General features: G+C 42.4%; 1 protein-coding gene and 2 pseudogenes across 1 annotated transcript in view; 1 reads left to right on the forward strand and 2 right to left on the reverse strand.

Annotated features, from left to right (window-relative positions):
* Positions 1-1455: 1455 nt before the first annotated feature.
* The window catches only part of DEPDC5 (DEP domain containing 5, GATOR1 subcomplex subunit), a 120983-nt gene continuing 100354 nt past the window's right edge, over positions 1456-22084 (forward strand). Inside the window, exons 1-8 of the mRNA XM_008710586.2 lie at positions 1456-1609; positions 2148-2271; positions 4632-4719; positions 5109-5155; positions 6331-6416; positions 7088-7171; positions 8421-8470; positions 16706-16775. Of these exons, the coding sequence (XP_008708808.1) occupies positions 2214-2271; positions 4632-4719; positions 5109-5155; positions 6331-6416; positions 7088-7171; positions 8421-8470; positions 16706-16775 (483 nt within the window). The 5' untranslated portion in view covers positions 1456-1609; positions 2148-2213. The remainder of the gene's footprint in view (positions 1610-2147; positions 2272-4631; positions 4720-5108; positions 5156-6330; positions 6417-7087; positions 7172-8420; positions 8471-16705; positions 16776-22084) is intronic.
* On the reverse strand, positions 15216-16689 carry LOC103681076 (annotated as a pseudogene).
* On the reverse strand, positions 19232-21325 carry LOC121099964 (annotated as a pseudogene).

Raw genomic sequence — 22084 nt, forward strand, 5'->3', positions numbered from 1 at the left:
GGGGGAATCTGAATGTGTCCCCTGAATTAGCAACATTAAAGTCTTTTATAATAAGTTAACATTTTATCCCTGAAAGTTTTTGCAACTGTTTCAGTCCCCTTGATTACATGTTTTTACTTACATAAAAAATTACAATTATTTTATAGTTCTTTAACTTCCGAATCCTAAAGTGGAAGTGTGGATGTATGGGTGCTTAAGGAAGCTCTCGTCTTCACGCCCCCCCCCTTCCCCCGCATTCGCCTACTCCCGTCTCCTTTGTGGTATGCGACGTTTTTTCTTTAAACATTCATGAAATTTCCAAAAACCGTAAGTCAATTAGACGGAGCTGGCAACTTGTCAGGAGCCCTTGGCGAGTTTCTGGCACAGCCCACACAGCTCTCAGTTTCTTCTTGAGAACAGAAAGATGTCCTGACGGGCTTAGGCTAAGCTCCTGGGTGTGAGGAGGACGCTGGTTAAAAGCTCAGCCTTCAGAGCCATGTCGGACTCGACTGGGTCAGGGTCCATCCTTGCTTCCTTCTGAGGAGTTCTATTTCCCCTGCCTGTTTACGTGTCTGTGAAATACACTAGTACCTGCCACATAATAGGGATGTGACCATTTCATAAGGATGTCTGTGAAAGTTATGGTCTATTACTAATAACCAGGGAGGCACGGAATTCATTTGGGGTTTCCAGGGATTTGAAAACCACACCCCAAAGTGAATACTTCCCAGCAGGGTCCATCGCACTAAGTCGCAAGTGCTAAGCCCTTTGCATTTTACAAAAGTTCTCCTATTTTGTAAAACTATTTTGTGCTTCTCGGTAGCCCCGTGAGGCCAGGCAAAGGTCCACAACACCGTTTACAGATCCGGGGAGATTCGCCTGAGTTTGCCCTGTTGGGGAATCACTAAATGGGAAACGAAGCTCTTGGGCCTGGATCTGTCTGAGAATGGCTGGGAGGAAAAGGATTTCCTTTCTGGGGCACGCTGCCGTCAGGCCAGCGAGCGGTAAACGTAGCGGACAGCCAGAGATAAAGGCCACACGCGACGCCCCGCCCCTGGCGGGAGCCCCGGATCGGGAAGTGGCGCGGACACCGAGATGAGGCGGAGGCCGGGCCAGAGCGGCCCGGGGCGTGTGGGCGGGAAGGGGGCGGCGCCCCGGGGCGGAGCCACCGGAGCTGCGCGGGTTCTCAGGTGAGCACTCTGGGGGCCGGGCGGGCGGACAGGAACCTTGAGCTTGGGTACGGAAGCCACAGGGGCTGTGGGGGCGTAGGCGGGGCGTCCAGAGGAGGCGCGGGGGACCTCGGGAGGGTCCGGCCCTCGGAGCCCCGGCCTGAGGAGGGAAGGGGCTCCGGAGCTGCGGGTGAGTGGGGTTGCTCGCCGGGCCCGGGCTTGTGGAGTCTGAGGGAGGGGGTGGTGGCCCAGGTTCGAGTCCTGACCCCACTCCCCATCCTGCTGTGTGATCTTAGACAAGTCTCCTTGCTTCTCTGAGCTTTAGTGGCCGCAGCTGCGGAATGAGGGTGGGGAGGAGGAGCCGCTGAGAGTTTGCATAGATGGACATTGAGGGAACGAAGCCCTGCCTTCCTCCTGTTTATCCTCTCCTTGCCCAGGACACTGACCGCGAAACGTGAATGGTGAGAGTGTCTCAGTGTCTGAGTGACCTTGGGCAAGTCCCTCGCTCTGGCCCACCCCTTCTTCATCTACAAAATGAGTGCGCACCTCTTTCAAGATCTCTTTAGTATTTGGGTGTTATTGTTTTAGAGACAACGTAGTGAGTACCCAGTTCACTACAGGTTTTCCCTTTAGGGTGTGATAGAATATCTTCTTGGAGGTTAGACTAGACCCTGGCCCGAATTCCCCTTAATTCCCAGATTCTGTTTTGTCCTCTAACCCTCCTTGTAATTGGAGGAGCGATTTCATCCAAGTTCACTACAGGTTTTCCCTTTAGGGTGTGATAGAATATCTTCTTGGAGGTTAGACTAGACCCTGGCCCGAATTCCCCTTAATTCCCAGATTCTGTTTTGTCCTCTAACCCTCCTTGTAATTGGAGGAGCAATTTCATCCAAGGCTTGGTGCCACCTCTCCTCTGAACAATACCAGTATATTCAGTGGCCTAAAATCAAAGAGCAGTTGAAAGGAAAAGTCTGACATTCTAGCCTTTTTGTGTTTCAGTGGCAGAGAGGCAAGATGACTTCTCTCCCCCAAGCTTGGATCAGCTGAAGGAAACAACAGTACAAAATGAGAACAACAAAGGTCTACAAACTCGTCATCCACAAGAAGGGCTTTGGGGGCAGTGGTCAGTATTGATTGGTCTTCGGGGGTTGTGTAAGTTGGCTGAGGTTCTTGGTGTGTCCAGTGCCTTGAAAATGACACACTGACTCACGTGATAACAGAGGCTGGAGGCAACTTAAGTGAGTGAAGCGGCAAGTATAATATAGTTACAGGGAGGGCAGTAGCACCAGAGAGCACAGGCCCCTGCTAAAAGCATTTGTATTCTGACTTTTAAGGAACATTGTGAATGTTGTCAGTCTACTACCCTTCATTTATTTGTATTTTATATTACATATTTATTGCATACGTCTTATAAAATCCAAGTCTGCACTGGTTTGGCAGATAAAAGAAACTTACATTAAATGAGAGCAGTAGTAGATACACATTAGACAGGTATGATCAAAGGATGAACCTTTCCAGGCTCGGAGGCATAGTGAGGAGGGGCAGGACAAAGCATACTATTCTGTACTAAACCAGATTTTTCAGCTCTGCTTCTAACTTTCCCTGTGACCTCAGGCAAGCCTCTAGTTTACCTTATCTACAACTTCAAGCACATTAGAACAGTTTCTTTGTTTTTCTTAGCACCTTGAGTCTATAAATCAGAATAGGATGGCAGTTAGTAATACGATTTTTTTTTTTTTTTTGGTAAGGTAGTTTTCCTTTTTGTCCCAACATCCTTACTTGCTTTAGAAATTGGAATTAACAACACAATGAGTCTTTTTAAAATTGTATTTTACTATGCATTTGCTCTTGTATACGTGTAATCCTCCTAAGGGCAAGGACTCCCCAAAAGGGAAAACACTAGTTTTGATACCATAAAGTTTGTGAAGATTGAGTAAAATGTTGTATGTATTTAGTAGAGTTCCAGGCTCAGTGCCGCTCAGTAATGTAACCTTTATAATTACCAGGACAAGGATATACCAGGCATTGCTGTATTTAAAACACAATTTCTGGTAAAATGCACAGTCTGTTGTTAATACTAGAAATTGTATGTGGTTGATGCTGCCTGAACATTTGTGGGGTTAAACTGAGTAGACAACAGAAATAACTTTTGACAGACTGAAGGATACAAAGTTATAGTATATACAGTGTATATATAATGTATATGAGTCTACTTTTTCATGTGTATAAAACAAAGACAGCTAGGTGCTATACCCTGTCTCCTGCAGGACTATAAATAAAAACACATCAAACAAAATTAGGTGCATATCTGTGCTAAACATAAAGGTTATGAATATGACAATGTCCCTTTTCCCTGAGGAACTTTTAGCTTGGTGAGACAGATATGCAAAAAGGAAATGGTAAAATGAAACATTTGTGTTCAGGGAGTTTAATTCAGACTATGGAAGTTAGGGGAAGGCATCATAGAGGATTTGGCATAAAACTGCCTATGGAAGCAATATACCAAATAAAGTTTGGGATTAACCCAGTGCTTTGCTTTCCTAGGCTGAATTTTTGTTGGGTCTGATTATATTTGAAATTTAGATATACTTATTTGTCATGGTTTTAGCATAATTAAAGTTCGTGTCTTTCCCTCAAAATTAAAACAACAACAAAAAAATCACTCCCTCTTTATGGTTCTGAGTTTGTTATATATGAAAGGGCTCTCCCCACTCTCAGTGAGGTTGGAGGTGGGGGGTAGATAAACATATGAAACTATGTCCTCCCTATATTTTAAGAGTCTCATTGGACCCTAATGTGAACTGGTATCCAAAGTTTTTCCCTGATCAAGTGCTGCCATCCAAAATCTAGGGCATTTTACTTGGGTTGTCGGGTTTGTTTGTTTATGACATAGGAGAGGTGGTGGGCTTTAGGCGGAAGGAACCCTGAGCTAGTAATCAGTCCTGGCTGTGCTGTTATTAGCTGTTTAGCCTTAGGCAATTCACTTTATCACCTAGGTCATTTCTTCACTTCTGTTAGATCCAAAGATTTACTGTGAGGATCACATTAGGGCAGTATTTTTGGAAATTCTTTGAACACTGTATAAATATCAGGGATTGTGCTGTATTTGTGGGACTCAGTCTGTTTTGTTCCTGCTGTATGCCAGGTGTGTGATAATTCGAGGGAGTAAAATGTTAATCCCAGAGGTTTAAGTTCCAGAGAGCAAGGGCTGCTTTTTCCCTGGGGTCAGTGGGGTGGTAGTAGAAAGAGGTTGGGCTCTGAAGACAAAGGTCCCCAACACTGCCCAACTCAGTTACTCACTAGCTTTATTTGTGTGAATCCTTTAGTTCCTCTGTATTGCAATTTAAAATGGAACCTCATCTACAATTTGGGGTAGTAATACTAACCTAATGAGGTCATGAGCACCCGACATGAGAATGTATACCACAGCCTGTCGCCCAAGTGAGTCTGTTTTCTGCTTGAGATTGCTGAATTGTCTTTCAGATGATGAGCTAGTCATGAACCCTAAAGTGTTTCCTCACATCAAGCTTGGAGACATTGTGGAGATTGCTCACCCCAATGATGAATACAGGTAAACATCTCATTAGGATCAAGGGAACTAACTGGGCAGCCTACTGTTTCCAAATATTTTGTTTAAGGGACTTGCAGGGCAGGGCAAGACAGCCGTAGCCTTTACATAAAACTGTTCCTGCCCTCAGGATTTGATAAATCAATAATCTAAAAAGTAGTCTATTCTTTTTGTTTTTTTTAAAGTCAAGATGACAACTCTGTGAAAAATTATGTAACATTTAGCTATTTCCTGGAGGGCAAGTGCAGAGTTTCTTTGTTTCTAAGAGAACTTCCCTTGCCTTGTTGTGCGGTAGGTTACAATATATCCAGAGGGATCTGTTTGCCTTTTGTAGGGGGTGAAGAAAGCTGGTTAATTACAGCATCCCATCTCTTTGTTGCTTTCTCCCCCAGCCCTCTGCTTTTGCAGGTCAAGTCACTTAAGGAAGATCTACAGAAAGGTAAGAATTCCATCTCTCTTCACTAAGGTTTTTATTTTTACACTTAGAGAAACTGTTCCACAAACTGTAAGGAATGTCTCTTCATAATCTCAGGGAATGAGGGCATAGTAGTTCTTTCCTTGTCAAAATGTGTTCCCCTAAAAAAATTGTCAGATCAAAACTGCCAAGGAATCTCATTTGTCAGCATCCTGAGGGCACTGAAGAAACCATGTTTATTGTCAGGAGGAAAGTTAACCTGACTAGGTGAAGCTTTATACTTAACTCAGAAAAAAAATGTTGGCAAAGCATGCTTTCCTAAATATTGTATTTTTTCACAAGATGTTTGTTAAGTGCCTACTCTGGGTGAGGGAGGATGAAGAAACATATTGATGATTACCTGTCACAAATGCAAGGCACCATACTGGGAGCTTTTTGTAATGTCTCTTTTTATCTTCCCACACAACTCTTGATTGAGGGAGGGAGCTTAGTCTCACTGGGGTGAATTGGCTTGCTTGACGTCAGTAAGTGGAGAAGCCAGAGCAGCCATTCTTACTCATTCTGGATCCGATCCTTTCTTTTTTCCTCTAATGAGTGTATCATGCTGTTTAAGGAACCAGAATGTTAATTGATAGCAAATAAGGTAATTCCTTAAATAGTACTTTAAAAAAATTCTGATTTGCTCTAAAGGATTGTGCTATCCACTACTTTTATAATTCAGTATGATGTGGAAGCATTTTATAAAACCCAAATCCTAAGAATTTCCTCCTTACCCTCACCACCCCATCTCCTGCCATCTGGTATGTTTCTTACTTACAAGATGTAAGGGCTCATTGGAAAGTTTGTTTCTCCCTTAACTACCTCAGCTACTTTCTTTCTAAACTGAAAATGGTCTCCTTCCTCTCCTGAATTTTCACAGTTCTTTGAGTTTTTTTATGTTGCTCCTTAATTTCTTTATACCCCCCCCCCATTTCTGTCTCTCATTTTTTTAATTGCTGAAGGCTTAGGTATTATTTCACATGCTTGTTTCACCTAAAAAAGTAGAGCATTCTAAGCTTTAAGATGCTGGAAGGCAGAGAATGTTTCTTACTGATGGCCAAGGATCATTTGTGTTTCTTGTCAAATGACTATTTATATTTTAGAATATATTTACCTGCTTTTTCAGAATACGTTACTGATCCAGATTTCTTCCGTTTCAGAAACTATTAGTGTGGACCAGACTGTGACTCAAGTGTTCCGGCTGCGACCTTATCAAGATGTTTATGTGAATGTTGTAGACCCTAAGGTATGTCTTCGTTCTGGACTGGACTATCTTTTGGGAATGATTACAACCCTTCCTGAAAGGTTAGGTCTCTAAGGAAGTAGTGAGTTACTTAAGTATAGTGTTGGACTACTAAATATGTGGTCACATATAGGTCACTTTGATTATAGGTATTATTATACAGGTTGCATTTAAAGCCCCCACTCTTTTTTAAAAGTTCTCCTAAAAAGGTTCTGTATATATAAGTATGTGTTAAGCTCAATGTAAAATTTCCTATTAAAATACTATAATTTCTCCAGCTGTTCTCATTTTTTTTTTTCTGAAATGAGAAATGGTGCTATAATAGGTAAAAAGCATTATCTAAGAGATATCATTGACATTATCTAGGGAAATAAAGCACAGAGCTCAATGTCCTGTGTATGTGCCAGAATGAAGACTAAACAGGGAATTATTCCTTTGGTTACTCTTTGCACTTAGTCATGATCCAGCTGCTGTAGCATCTGTTGTAGTCTGATCATCTGTACTCAAAAGCCTTTTCTGGCAGCGTGAAATACTGTGTGTCAGTATTCTGTTATCAAATGTTCTTCCAGTAGTTTTCTTGCTTGCTAAGAGGTTTCTCCATGCTCAGTGTGCATTATCTTCAGATGAAGTGTGGCAGAGTAATGCAGAGAGATATATTTGATTACTCCTTTTAGGATGTGACCCTTGACCTAGTGGAATTAACCTTTAAGGATCAATATATTGGCCGTGGGGATATGTGGCGATTAAAGAAAAGTTTGGTAAGATGTGATTAAAAAAAAAAAAAAAAGTCTGTTACTTTTCTTGTTATATTAAATAATTATTTTCCTTGTAGAGATTTAGTAGGGAGAAGGGTATAGAATCATTTCTAATTCCGTCATCACAGATAATTGTTGTAAACCCTTTGTGTATCTTCTTCCATTCTCTCTTGTTTTTTTGAGTTTTGTTTTGCTTGTTTATAGATTTTTACTCCACATTTTTGGTTCGAATGGGAAATTATACTGTTATTTTACATTTGAATGGAACTTTAGCTTTCACATGTTCATGTCACTTCCCCATGGACAGGTATTTATTACCTTTCATTTATAGATGTGAAAATTGAGATTGAGAGGATAAACGATTACCCAAGACTAAAAAACTATAGTCACTGGTCGACACCGGGCTTAAACCCAGATCTTGTCGCTTCCCAGTTAGACTGCTTTTTCCGTACCCTCTTCCCATTTTCCTGCTTTATTTTGAATTAACATTTTCCACTTAAAATGATCAGTTCATTGTGAGCTGGTACTGAAAATTTTTCTTACTGGGCATTTTGAGCATCATGAAGCAACAAATTATAGGTAGAATTTCCATACTGTGAATATTTTCAGGAGAAAAATATGTTTGCTCATTTTTTATTGGATGGGGGAGGGTTCCATTCTATAAAATGAGAGCTAAAATGAGAAATAAATGTTGTGTAATTAAATGAGCATGTAAATACAGATATGTACGCAAAGGTATGTGGAGATAAGCGTGTTAGTGAAGCTGGGCACTTATTTTCCACCTGGTCTTTTTTTTTTTTTTTTTTTTTTTTCAAAAATTTTTTTTTTTTTTTATAAAGGTAGAGACCGCCAAATTTATTTGACAGAGATAGAGACAGCCAGCGAGAGAGGGATCACAAGCAGGGGGAGTGGGAGAGGAAGAAGCAGGCTCATGGCAGAGGAGCCTGACGTGGGGCTCGATCCCATAACGCCGGGATCACGCCCTGAGCCGAAGGCAGACGCTTAACCGCTGTGCCACCCAGGCGCCCCTCCACCTGGTCTTTTATTGTCTGTACTCATCACACTCCTAAGAACCCACTGTTATACCTGCCCCAGCAGGTTTGCCTATGGGGTAAATCTATTACTCCCTTGTTAATTGAACCTTGGTTTGTTAGAAGAAATTAGAAAGGCAGGAGGCTTTCTTTGTGACCTTTTATGGCCTTGATGTGTTGTTGAATCTCATTTTCTCTCTCTCTGTCTATTTCTTCCTTAGGTCAGCACATGTGCCTATATCACTCAGAAGGTGGAATTTGCTGGCATCAGGTAGATACTACATCACTCTTGACTTATCAGCTAATACCTGGGAGTAGGATCTAGTGGGCTACATTTGGCATTTGAGGCATGTGGATACCCATATAATAAAATACACAATAGCTTAAAGGGTTAGATTGTAAAAAATAAATAAATAAAAGGTTAGATTATTGTTGCTACAACAAACCAAAAAAATACCCCAATGCATCATAGTAGTTTTAAGATGAGTGGAAGTTGCTGAAGGCACATCACGGTATTCTGTAACAAAGGAGGTATAACCTCATAATTTTAGAACTAGAAGAAGCCTTAGATGAATGTATTTAATCAAACCTTCTCGTTTCACAGAGTAAGAAACATACTTGGAGATACAAAATGACTAGCCCAGTCGTTCCTGATTTGCTGCCTTTTTAACCATATTGTACTGCCCTTGATTTATTAAAATGATTCCTAAATTTCAGTTTGTAAAGAAGAGAGAAGGGACTTTTTGAAAGCCCTTTAATTCGAAAAGCACAATGTCCACAGAGTAAAGCCTTCAAACATTGCAAAAACATGTATAATGAAAAACAAATCCTTTTCCTTAGAAGAAATGGTTTCTTTCCTGAAATTTATTATGTGTAACACAAGCACATTTACATCTGGTTGATTCACCTTTTTTTTTTTTTTTAAGATTTTATTTATTTATTTTAGAGAGAGAGCTCACACACAAGTGACTGGGGGCAGAGGGAGAGGGAGAGAGAGAATCTCAAGTCGACTCCCTGCTGAGCATAGAGCCCAAAGTGGGGCTAGATCCCAGGACCCTGAGACCATGACCTGAGCCAGAATCAAGAGTCGGACACTCAGGGGCGCCTCGGTGGCTCAGTCGTTAAGTGTCTGCCTTCGGTTCAGGGCGTGATCCCAGAGTGCTGGGATCGACCCCCGCATCGGGCTCCTCCGCTGGGAGCCTACTTCCTCCTCTCCCACTCCCCCTGCTTGTGTTCCTTCTCTCGCTGGCTGTCTCTATCTCTGTCAAATAAATAGATAAAAATCTAAAAAAAAAAATAGTTGGACACTCAACCAACTGAGCCACCCAGGCGCCCCCGGTTGACTCACTTTTAATGGCGCTAGGATTGACCAGTGGGTTCCAGTGAGGTAGTCTGGTCCCCCATTATGAAGTTCCCCATCAACTTTCCACCTAATAGTTTCACCCATTAATGATTGTTGCAAGGTGGTGATTTTCTAATTCAGTCATTTCTCCTACCTTTATTTAGCCAGAATTCATTCTTTCTTTCTTTCTTTCTTTCTTTCTTTCTTTCTTTCTTTCTTTCTTTCTTTTTTTCTTTCTTCCTTCCTCCCTCCCTCTTTCTTTCTTTCTTTTTTTCTTTCTTTCTTTCTTTCTTTCTTTCTTTCTTTCTTTCTTTCTTTCTAACGATTTATTTATTTATTTATTTATTTGAGAAAGAGGGAGAGAATGCGTGTGCACATAAGCATACAGAGGGAGAGGAAGGGGAAGAAGCAGACTCCCCGCTGAGCAGGGAGCCTGATGCGGGACTCAGTCCCAGGACTCTGGAATCATGACCTGAGCCAAGGGCAGACACCTAACTGCTGAGCCATCAGGCACCCCCAGAATCCTTTCTGTAAAGAACATTTCATAATCGGCTAGGGCTAATTGGTTAGTCTGAACTACTGATCCTAAAGTAAAGAAAGAATAAAGGATTAATTTTTTTCCCCACAAAATGGGATGGTTTAAAAGTTGGAGGGTCAAGATTCTTTGAGAAATCTTAGTAGAAGATTTTAAAGCACAGCCCAAGAAGTGACTAAGCCTTGAGCAAAACAAGAAATGCAACCTAGATTCATGCTTTCCAGTACAACTTAGTCTCTCCGAGGTGGTGGGCCAGGAGTCAGGAAACCTATAATCTACTCGTGCACTGCCGTTGATTAGCGGGGGTGATGTTGGGCAGGTTAGGGAGACTCGGAGTCTACTTCTCTGCAAAATGAAATGGTTGGTTTAGAATCTTTTTCTGTAAAGGACCAGAGAGTAAATAGTTTACACTTTGGGCCACATGGGTCTCAGGTCTCTTTTGCAATTTTTTTTGTTATTTTGGGGTTTTTTCTTTTTTTTTTTTTTCTTTTTTTTTTTTTTTTTTAAGATTTTATTTATTTATTCGACAGGATAGAGACAGCCAGTGAGAGAGGGAACACAAGCAGGGGGAGTGGGAGAGGAAGAAGCAGGCTCATAGCGGAGGAGCCTGATGTGGGACTCGATCCCATAACGCCGGGATCACGCCCTGAGCCGAAGGCAGATGCTTAACCGCTGTGCCACCCAGGCGCCCCCTATTTTGGGGTTTTTTCAACATTTAAAAATATAAAATCCATTCTTAGTTGTGAGCCACATAAATATAGGAGGTGGGTTGGATTTGGCCAGCAGGCTATAGTTAGCTGAGCCCTGATTTAGAAACCCACTCAGATACCTTTCATTCTTAAATTTCTTGTTTTTCTGTGCAAGTGCCCATATCCACATGGTGCCAGATACAGAAATGAAAACCCTGACATAATGTCAGGTTTAGACTTTTAAAGATCTGTCCTAATATTTTGCTCATTCATGGTTAAATGTAAACCACAGTCTTCTATTTCTCCAGAAGACTTATAGTCTTCCTACACTGAATCAAAAGTTACTTTCTGGGGTTCCAGGGTGGCTCAGTTGGTTGGGTGTCTGCCTTTGGGTTGGGTCATGGTCTTGGGGTCCTGGGATCGAGCCCCACGTGCTGGGGGGGGGGGAATCCCTGCTCAGCGGGGAGTCTGCTTCTCTCTGCCCCCCCTACTTGTGCTGTCTCTCTCTCTCTCAAATAAATAAAACTTAAAAAAGTCACTTTCTTTCTTACAAGGAGGCATGCAAATTAAAAAAAGAAAAAAATGGGCGCCTGGGTGGCGCAGCAGTTAAGCGTCTGCCTTCGGCTCAGGGCGTGATCCCTGCGTTGTGCGATCGAGCCCCACATCAGGCTCCTCCACTGGGAGCCTGCTTCTTCCTCTCCCACTCCCCCTGCTTGTGTTCCCTCTCTCGTTGGCTGTCTCTATCTCTGTCGAATAAATAAATAAAATCTTAAAAAAAAAAAAAAGATACTTTGGGCCTCACATAACAAAAGATTTAGTTAATACTTAAGGACATATGAGATAGTTTCATTACCTTGAGACCTTGCCTTTGAAGCATCATTTTTCCTTCAAAGGTAAACATTTTGATTTTCTCTAAATTCCCAATGTAGTCTTCAAAATATTAAACCCTACAATTGGTATTTTTAAAAAAATTAAAGAAAATTTTAAAAGAAAAATATTGCACTTAAATCCTATCTCTTAAAAATTAGTGTTTTGCTTTTTTAAAAATATGGGACTTAGAAACCTAGTCTATTTGATTTAATCATGAAGAGATCTCATTTTTCCAGATAGTTTTGGGACTGCTGACTAGCTAAGGTTTCTTTTTTTATTTAAAAAAAAATTTTTTTTTTCTGACTCGCACTCCAGAGGGAGCAACACTGAATAATTTCTGGCCTTGACTTCTCAGCTGTCCAGAAGCAGACAAACCAGTGTCTGCCAGTCTAACCAGTCACAGTTAAAGCCCCTTGTTGGGTGTTACCCTGCTAGGTCTGCTGTACTGTGGAGGATCTTCTGGGATCTTCTCTGACTTGAGTCTGATTCTGTGGTGGCCATTCTCTTAGAATGTCTTTCTTAACTGTAGAATTAGTACTAAGTACCACTTGTTTTTCACATGCTAGATATCAGGCATATGCTAAGTATTTTTATATCTAGTACTTGCTCAGTGTAGACAGTTTGAGAAAATGAATAAAGCAGCAGGAAAAAGAAACATAATATTACTACCCAGAATCAACTACTATTAACATTTTGATGCCGTTCTGCCAAAATATTCTGTCTTCCTCTCCCTACCTTTTGGCTTGATACCATATAGTATACATGATTTTATATACTGTCAAAAAAAAAAAAAAAAAAAAAAAACAACCCTGAAAACTTTGTTTTCATAATTTGAAAAAAAATTATTCTAGAAAATTTGGGTAATACAGAGAGTATAAAGAAGAAACTTGGGGTGCCTGGGTCTCTCAGTCAGTTAAGCTTCTGCCTTCAGCTCAGGCCCTGATCCCAGGGTTCTGGGATTGAGCCCCATATCAGGCTCCCAGCTCAGCAGGGAGTCTCTTCTCCTTTTCCCTCTGCCCCCTCCCCATGCTTGTGGTCACGCTTTCTCTCTCAAATAAATAAATAAATGAAATACTAAAAAAAAAAAAAGAAGAAGAAAACTTACAGTGGAATATAAACCAACTATGTACACATAACTACTATTAAATTTTAGTGTGACCTTTCAGTCTTTTCTTTTTTTCTTTCTTTTTTTTCTTTTTTAAAAAGATTTATTTATTTGAGAGAGAGAGCAGGAGTGAGGGGCAGAGGGAGAAGCAGAGAGAGAAGCAGACTCCCCACTGAGCAGGGAGCCTGATGCAGGGCTCTATCCCAGGACCCTGAGATCAGGACCTGAGCCAAAGACAGATGCTTAACTGGCTGAGCCTCCCAGGTGCCCCTCTTCTCTTTCTTTCTTTTATTTTTTTATTTTTTATTTTTTTAAGATTTATTTATTTATTTATTCGACAGAGATAGAGACAGCCAGCGAGAGAGGGAACACAAGCAGGGGGAGTGGGAGAGGAAGAAGCAGGCTCACAGCAGAGGAGCCTGATGTGGGGCTCGATCCCACAACGCCGGGATCACGCTCCGAGCCGAAGGCAGACGCCCAACCGCTGTGCCACCCAGGCGCCCCTTTTATTTTTTTATTTTTAATTAAGTAATCTCCATGCCCAAAGTGGGGCTTGGACTCACAACCCAGAGATCGATAGTCATATGCCTTACCGTCTGAGTCAGGCACCCCTCAATGTTTAATTTTCATTCATACATGTACATGCATGTGTTTTTACACAGATGATGTTACTTTGTGTACTCTTTTGTATCCTTTTTTTCCACTTAAAAGCTTATAAACATTTGTGGTGAAGTTAAAACTCCTTGTAAACATGATTTTAATGGTTCCATGATATTCTGTGGTCTGGATACATCATAATTTACTTACCTTGTCTGCCATTATGGGACATTCAGGTTGTTCAAAGGTGTGTTATACAGATAAAATGACAGTGACCATACTTTGCATTTATTTTTTGCATTCACAGAATGATGAAATTTAGTTGTAAAGGATAGTGGAGATCACCAATCCCCAACAGCTCACTCGATTGGAAAGGGAGGGAAAGTGCCCTGCCCAAGTTCCTACATAAATCAAAGGCTATTGCCCCCCAGGTCACCTTCATCCTCAGGGCTTGGCAGTGTGCCATTCTGCCCCTTGTAGGAAGCCATGTGTGCTCTTCGGCTTTGTCCTGGGGGATAATGGATGTTGTGTTTGCATCTGTCAATGGCAGTTTTTCTTCCCTTGAACCAGCAGAAAAGAGAAGAGAAGCTACCTCAGGGCCATTCTCAGTTCCTGTTTGGGTAAGGGCAGATTTTAGGTTTAGGAGTAAAGGTCAAGATTGCATTTTCTGTGTGTGTGTGTGTGTGTGTGTGTGTGTGTGTGTTCTATAAAGAACCATTTACGTTGGAATGATAACTGTTTCATAGTTTGCCAAGTCCTCTCATCTATGTATCTCATTGGATCTTCTCAAGAGCTGTAGAAGATGGTTGGGGCAGGGTTCTTATTAATCACATTTACTGATTTTTAAAAAACTGGCTCAGAACGATTGTGGCTTGGGGCACCTGGGTGGCTCAGTTGTTTAAGTGTCTGCCTTCAGCCTAGGTCATGATCGCGGGGTCCTGGGATCAAGCCCTGCATTGGGCTCCTTGCTCAGCAGGGAACCTGCTTCTCTCTGTCCCTCTGCCTGCCACTCCCCCTGCTTGTGTGCGCGCGCTCTCTCTCTCTCACTCTCTGTCAAATAAATAAATAAATCTTGAAAGAAAGAAAGAAAAAGAAAGGAAAGGAAAAAGATAGATAGATAGATAGATAGATAGATAGATAGATAGAGGCTTGACCTCCACGGGGAGTAGAGGAGCTGCAATCTAAGCCCAAATTTTTAACACTACTTTGTCTATACATACTAGCAGAAGTTGGTGAGTTAGTGTGGTAACACAAGCTCATTTTAGAGGTCTGGTTAATCTGGTATTTAGTAGCCTGTATGCAGAGTGCTTTCTGTTAATAGAACTCAGAGATCATGGGGACATTGAATCCTTCCTTATGTTAAAGAAACAGAAGTCCCTTCTCAGATAAGCTTGCTGCAGTTGTCCACTCATAGGCGCATGGGCAAAGGAATACCAAGAGACACCCCTTTTGGTCAAAGCAGAGTTGGGAAGCGTATTTAAAAAAACATAGGCTTGGTCCAGCTTTCTTCTTTTACAGACAGGAGGGAGAGCCAGCAAGGCTGACTGATTGTCCAGTGTTTCTCAGGTAGCCTGAGCTGTGACTCATGGTACAGAACATTTTCCTTGCTTTGATTTTATCTTTTCTTCTTTTTTATGAGGACTGATTGCTTAGGGCCAGGCAGGAATTTGTGCTGGGGTTGGTAGGAAAGACAGGCTTGAGTGGTTGGTTGAGGGATGATTACAAGGTCCTCAGATAACAGCTACCCCTTTCTCTCCAGGATAGCATTTTTTTTTTAAAGATTTTATTTATTTGAGAGAGAGAGACAGACAGAGATAGCGAGAGAGAGCATGAGCAGGGAGGAGAGGGAAAAGCAGACTCCTGATAAGCAGGGAGCCGGACGCAGGACTCGATCCCAAGACCCTGAGATCGTAACCTGAGTTGAAGGCAGACGCTTAACCGAATGAGCCACCCAGGCGTCCCTCTCCAGGATAGCATTTTATGTTAATATTTACCATTTTACAGTTCTTGCTAATACAAGTAGCCACTAGTACTTCTGACTGTGGCACCGCCCATCCCAGCACTGTCTTGAACCGTTTCCCCACAGTCTCTGGTTGAATTCTCCGAACAGCTCTATAAAGTGGATGTCATTATTTCCTTTTTTAAGATAAAGGTGCTGGGCCTCCGAGTTATTTCCCCACGGCCATTCAACTAGTTAAGGGACACACAGGACTGAGATTCCTGCCGAGACTAGTTTCACTCAAGTCTGGTCAGCTCAGAAGGCCATGCTCTTTGAACTGTGCTGTCCATTTTACACCCTTAATAAGTTGCAGAGGAAAAACATTAAGCCCCCAAAGTGCAATACCAAGTTGCCATGAAAATTTTTCAGCAGAATGGCCTCCATTGAAAAGGGACTCTGTCCCCTGTCTTCTGATTGCTTGTCTTCTAATCCTGATATTAAGGTGGATTTTGTTTCCATTGAAACTCATCATATCAAAGCTGGGATGAGCAAAATTGTTTGTCAGTTCTTCCTATTTTTGTGACATGTACCCTTTTGAGATTTGACAAAAACTATAATTTTCTGCCCAGAAAACTTTGCGTGATTTCAGAGGATTCATGGATTTCCCGAAGCCCTTCCTGGGACTTGCATATTTCCTATGGTCTCCCAGATTAAGAACTGTCATACAAATTTAATACGCTCTGAGAATTCTTTTTTTTTTTTTTTAAATTTTTCATGACAAACATCTAAAACTGCAGCTTCTGGAAGAACCACTTGTTCTTGCTGATCTTGTACTTCACCTCGAACTTGACCTTGGCCCTTTGTCAGGCCTTGCGTTTTAGAGCAGGGTCTCTGAAGACATCCTCATTGATGACAGTTTCGTCCAAGGGGATATCCACAGAGGAACTTGTGGGCATGAGGCGACTCTGTGGGCATGAGGCGATTATAAACTTTCACAAAAGACTTGATCTTTGACCTCTTGGCGATTTTCTTCTTGCCCATGGAAGCTGTCACTTTGCAGGGATAGCGGTCAGTTGCAGCCATGGCTGTAGGGACAGTCTGAGGTGCCATCATCAATGTTCTTCATGATGACCGCTTTGCATCCAGAGTAGCGTCTGACCAGGACCAGCACCACCTTCATGGGTTTGATGAACTTGCCCATCTCAACACCAGCCACTCCAGCCTACAGCAGAAAGGAAGAAAGGGCACTTCCGCTCCACTCTGAGAATTCTTTATGTTGTGTAATCCGTTCAGGGCATTCACTCTGGAAATCTGTAACTGGGCAGGTCATTTGGGGATAAGTATCAGAGTACAGTGAGCCACCCTGAATTCATCCCTGTTTCTTTGTGTTTTAAGACTTAAAATAACCCTTGTGTGTATATCTTTTCAGGGCACAGGCTGGTGAGCTGTGGGTCAAGAATGAGAAGGTCATGTGTGGTTATATCAGCGAAGACACCAGGGTGAGACTGATAAAATGCCTTCTGGTTTTGTTTCTTCATACCATTATGTCTGAGTCCTGAAACCAAAAACAAATCAGAAACAAGCAAAAACTTGATAATCTCCTGATGGGTACTGTTTACCTAGGTAGATAATACTGTAATATTGTCAAGGACTCCTGGAATTCTAATGTTTTACAGTTGGATCTCTCCAGTTTGGGGTCGATCTTTGTTTTCTCTTCTTCTTTTTTTTTTTTTTTAATTTTTATTTATTTTTGAGAGAGAGAGAGCGAGCCCAAGTGGAGGGAGGGGCAGAGGGAGAAGCAGACTCCCCGCTGAGCAGGGAGCCTGATGCGGGACTCAATTCCAGGACCCTGGGATCATGACCTGAGCCAAAGGCAGAGGCTTAACTGACTGAACTACCCAGGCACCCCTTTGTTTTTTCCTCTGAAAGAGGTCTAAGCATGGAAATGTAATGTCTATCTTGTGGGCTTCGATGCCTGCTAATACATAGGAAAAGTTAAACTCAGTGGAAGACTGCAGTTGGTAAACATCAACAGAGACTTTTGCAAAGGAATTTCCTTCTTTGGCTCTCTATTCCAGTTGGAAAAACTCAAATTGAACAGCTGTAAACATTACCCATGCTGGTGAAACCACCTGTCTGTTCTTCCTTGTTCTCATCCCCTGCCTCCTTTGAGAGCCGTGGTTTGAATGGGTGGGTGATCTTGCCTCCACTGGGGTCTTTTGGCAATGTCTGAAGACATTTTTATGTGTCACAGCCAGGATTTTGTGAAGAAGATTGGTAAACATGATACAATGTATAAGACAGATGTCCAGAACGAAGAACCTGGTCCAAAATAGCAGTGATGTGATGGGGGGGGGGGTGCTGTCTCACACATTATGGGACGTTTAGCAGCATCCCTAGCTTCTGTGCACCAGATACTGTGAGTCATGACAACCAGAAACGTCTCCAGATACCACCAAGTGCCCCCTGGGGGAGCAAAATTACCTCTGGTTGAGAACCAGTGCCTTTATAGGTAACTACTATCTGAATTCTATTTTTGTGTGTTTTTTTTTACATAGTGTTATTATATATGTATTTTACCCTAAACAGTATATTATTTGTTTTGCTTGTTTTTGAGCTTTATTAAGGTGAAAAAAAATATATAGTCCTTTTTAGCTAGCTTTTTGGGGCCTAATATTACATACGTATGTATGTGTGTGTGTTAAAATTTATTTATTCGAGAGAGCGAGCACAGGTGTGCAAGCGGGGGGAGGGCAGAGGGAGAGGAAGAGAATCTCAAGTAGACTTCCACTGAGCACAGAACCCTATGCAGGACTTGATCTCACAACCCTGAGATCATGACCTAAGCTGAAATCAAGAGTTGGACACTTAACTGACTGAGCCACCCAGGAGCCCCTATATATATATATTTTTAAAGATTTATTTATTTATTTGAGAGAGAGAGAGAGAGTACGGGGGAGGGGGGGTGCAGAGGGAGACGAGAGAGAGTCCCAAGCAGATTCCATGCTGAGCATGGAGCCCAACACAAGGCTCGATCTCACGACTCAGATCATGATCTCAGCCGAATCCAAGAGTCAGACACTCAACCAACTGTGCCCCCCAGGTGCCTTCTTAATACTATATTTGTAATCTGTAATTAGGAATGTGTGGGTCATAGGTAAGATAATGGCAAATTATTTTTTCAAATTCTTTGGACCAGGTAATACTCCTAGTAACAGTATATAAAAATCTCCTGTTGTTTTTCATTTTTTCCTACATTAGGTGTTACATTTTTAAAGTTTTTGCAGCTCTAATGGGCACAAATTGATTTTATAGTGATCTTTTGCTTTTCCCCACTTCTCTAGAAATTCACTCTTAAGCATAACTTACAAAGACCATGATAATTTGGCATATGCTTATCTCTTCAACCTCATTCATTCACATATTTAATAAATAATATGGAAGCACCTCCTGAGTGTCAGCTACTGTGCTTTTTTTTTTTTTAACACTTAATTTGAAAAAAAAAAAAATTGGTACAGATGGGTGCCTGGCTGGCTCAGTTGGTAGAACATGTGGCTTTTCATCTTGTGGCCATGAGTTCGAGCCCCATGTTGGGTGTAGAGATTAGTTAAAAAAAAAAAACAAAACTGGTGCAGAACATTATCCATGAACATCCTTTGTTCTAAAAATTTATTTATTTGTCAGAGAGAGAGAGTCCCTGCTTAGCAGGGAGTCTGACGCAGCCCTCGATTCCAGGACCTCGGGATTATGACCTGAGGTGCAGGCAGCTGCTTAACCGACTGAGCTACCCAGGCATCCTATGAACATCCTTCATGCTAGAGGGGAATTCAAAGTGGGGAATTCCCATTCAGTGGGGTCGCATGAGCGAACAGCACAGATGAGATTCCTCCTGGTAAAGAGCTTACACACCCTAATGGGGAGACAGATGGAAGTAGACACCCAGCCCATAAATGTAATTACGGATTATGAGGAGTACGCCAAAGGAAATTAATCCGGTAAAGAGAAAGACTAACTGAAGGTAGCCTTAGTAAACAAATGAGATAAATTAAATATTCTTAGGGAAACAGAGTGTTGTGAGAGAGAGTATCAGATCTTCTTTACAAAGGTGGTCAGGGAGGTGTCTCTGAGAAGATGCCAGAAAGGTGAAACTTAGCCAATGTATGGAGGTTGAGGCAAAGAGCTTTCCAAGCAGAGGAAACAATTGTGAGAGGCCGGTGTGGCAGAAGCATAGGAGATGAATAGGGAGAATGATGTCAGTGGGAAGGTGGACTGGTTGCAGCCAGTTCACATAGGTCCTTGTAACCAGTGTAGAATTTACTCTGAGGACAGTTGAAATCCATTGAAGGGTTTTAAGTGGGGGAGTGATTCCCGAATTATGCTTTCAAAAGATCACTTATTCATCCAACCGGATTTCATTGTTGTTGTAGTTACTGTAAGTTAACCTATTTATTATAGGCTAGTGATGTTTCAAATGGAGGAGCTTCTACTGGTCTCTGAATTCCTTTCGTCCACTGATGGCCGACTTCACTGTGGTGGCAGAAGTGGTGGTGTAGGTCCAGGCACCTCTGGCTACTGTTTTCATGTAGGAACCATGGTGCCAGATGCCCACAGCTCATCTTTTCATCTTAGTTTTGCCATAGAAGGAGCATGTGTACTTGGTGTGCTGGCTTTTTAAATTTTTCTCCTCCATTTTCATGAGGGAGACTCCATAATGGGTGCTGTATTTACCGATGATTCTGACCTTTATGGTGTGTCTAACCATGTCACCACAAACTAGGTCTAAGTTCAGAGAGCCATTCAGTTGGATTTTGTTGAACAAAACAACCCAAAGTAACAGTGGCAAATTGATGCTCCAAAGTCAGCTTTTTTCTCTCTGGTGAAAGAAGTCCATGGGAAGACCATTCCTGGCTGGTGTGGCACTGTCACGATTACTGGTGATCTAAGGCTCTTTTTGTCTTCCTGTTCTGTCATCCTCAGGACTGGGCTTCCACGGTGCAGCTGGAGCTGCTGTAACCACATTCATATTCCAGGTAGAGGAGAGAGGAAGGGAAGAAAGACAAGAGGGATGCAGCTTCCAGCCATGTCAGCTTCAGGATGTGACATTTCTGTCAACATCTTATTGACCACAATTTAGTCACATGTAGCTACTCAGGAAGCCAGGAGGTTTAGTCTTTTAATTGGGTCCCTCGCCTCTTGGAATAGAATCAGCTTCCCTTTACTTAGGAAGAAAGGATGTGGCATAAGCACCCATAGTACTCTGGCTCTGTGGAGAGCATTGTTTGTGGGGCAAGAGTAGAAGCAGAGAAACAAGTCAGGAAGATAGAAGATTGTGGCATAGACTAAGGTAGGAGCTGTAGCAGTGGAGGGATGTGGGCAGACGTGAGATACATTTTGAGGTAGAGTCCACAAAACTTGCCGATGGGTTGGATATGAGGAGTGAAGGAAAGGGAAGAATTGATCAGCTTGATGGACAGATGGAGGTGTCATTTATGAGGTGGGGAAGACTTGGGAGGAGACATTTGGGAGCGATTGAAAAAAGTTGTTTGTGAGATACCTGTTGGACTTCTGAGAGGAGAAATCTGGGGAGGCAGTGGAGTCTGGAGCTCATTTTGTCACTTGTCCCATATGTCCCCCTACCCCACCCTGTCCTGCCCTTGGGAACCATTTGCTCTTCCTCAAATGTGCCATATTCTCTTTTGTGTCCGTGTCTTTGCACAGACTGCTCTCTCCTGCCTGGAGCATTTAGATTTGCCTTCCCCCCCTCACAAGCTGCTCATCCATCCCTCCATACTTGTCTCAGGCTCCCTTGCTTCTGGAAAGCCTTCCTGGTTCCTTGAGGCAGTCTGGGCATGAAGGGCGTGTCCGATGTGAATTATAATTTATAGTTTATTAGACTGGCAGCTCATCAACTGGCACGTCTTAGCCCAAGTTCTACATTCATAATGACGTTTTCTTGACTTTCCTAGGTAGGTTTACTGCTCCTTCTCCTTCATTTCTTATAAGAATCTTCATGGAATGTTTGTATGTGTTGCAGTCTTTTGACTTTTTTTTTTTTTTTAAAGATTTTATTTATTTATGTGACAGAGAGACAGCCAGCGAGAGAGGGAATACAGCAGGCGAGTGAGAGAGGAAGAAGCAGGCTCCCAGCAGAGGAGCCCGATGTGGGACTCGATCCCGGAACGCCGGGATCATGCCCTGAGCCGAAGGCAGACGCTTTAACGACTGCGCTACCCAGGCGCCCCTGACTTTTTTTTTTTTTTTTTTTTAATTTTTTTTTTTTTTTTTTAAAGATTTTATTTATTTATTTGACAGAGAGAGACAGCCAGAGAGAGAGGGAACACAAGCAGGGGGAATGGGAGAGAAGAAGCAGTCTTCAGCGGAGCAGGGAGCCTGATGCGGGGCTCGATCCCAGGACCCGGGATCACACCCTGAGCCAAAGGCAGACGCTTAACGTCTGAGCCACCCAGGCACCCCCTTTTGAATGTTTTAATCCTCTACTCTAAGCTCCTAGAGGGCAGGGACAAAATCATCTCTTCATGGCTTATGATGTCAGGGATGAAACTTGCTTTTAGAAGTCCCATGTTACAATTAAAAATCTTCCATCGGGGGCGCCTGGGTGGCACAGCGGTTAAGCGTCTACCTTTGGCTCAGGGTGTGATCCCAGCGTTATGGGATTGAGCCCCACATCAGGCTCCTCCGTTATGAGCCTGCTTCTTCCTCCCACTCCCCCTGCTTGTGTTCCCTCTCTCGCTGGCTGTCTCTATCTCTGTCGAATAAATAAATAAAATCTTTAAAAAAAAAAATCTTC

The sequence above is a fragment of the Ursus maritimus genome, unplaced genomic scaffold, assembly GCF_017311325.1.
Source record: "Ursus maritimus isolate PB19 unplaced genomic scaffold, ASM1731132v1 scaffold_33, whole genome shotgun sequence".
Taxonomy (NCBI): domain Eukaryota; kingdom Metazoa; phylum Chordata; class Mammalia; order Carnivora; family Ursidae; genus Ursus; species Ursus maritimus.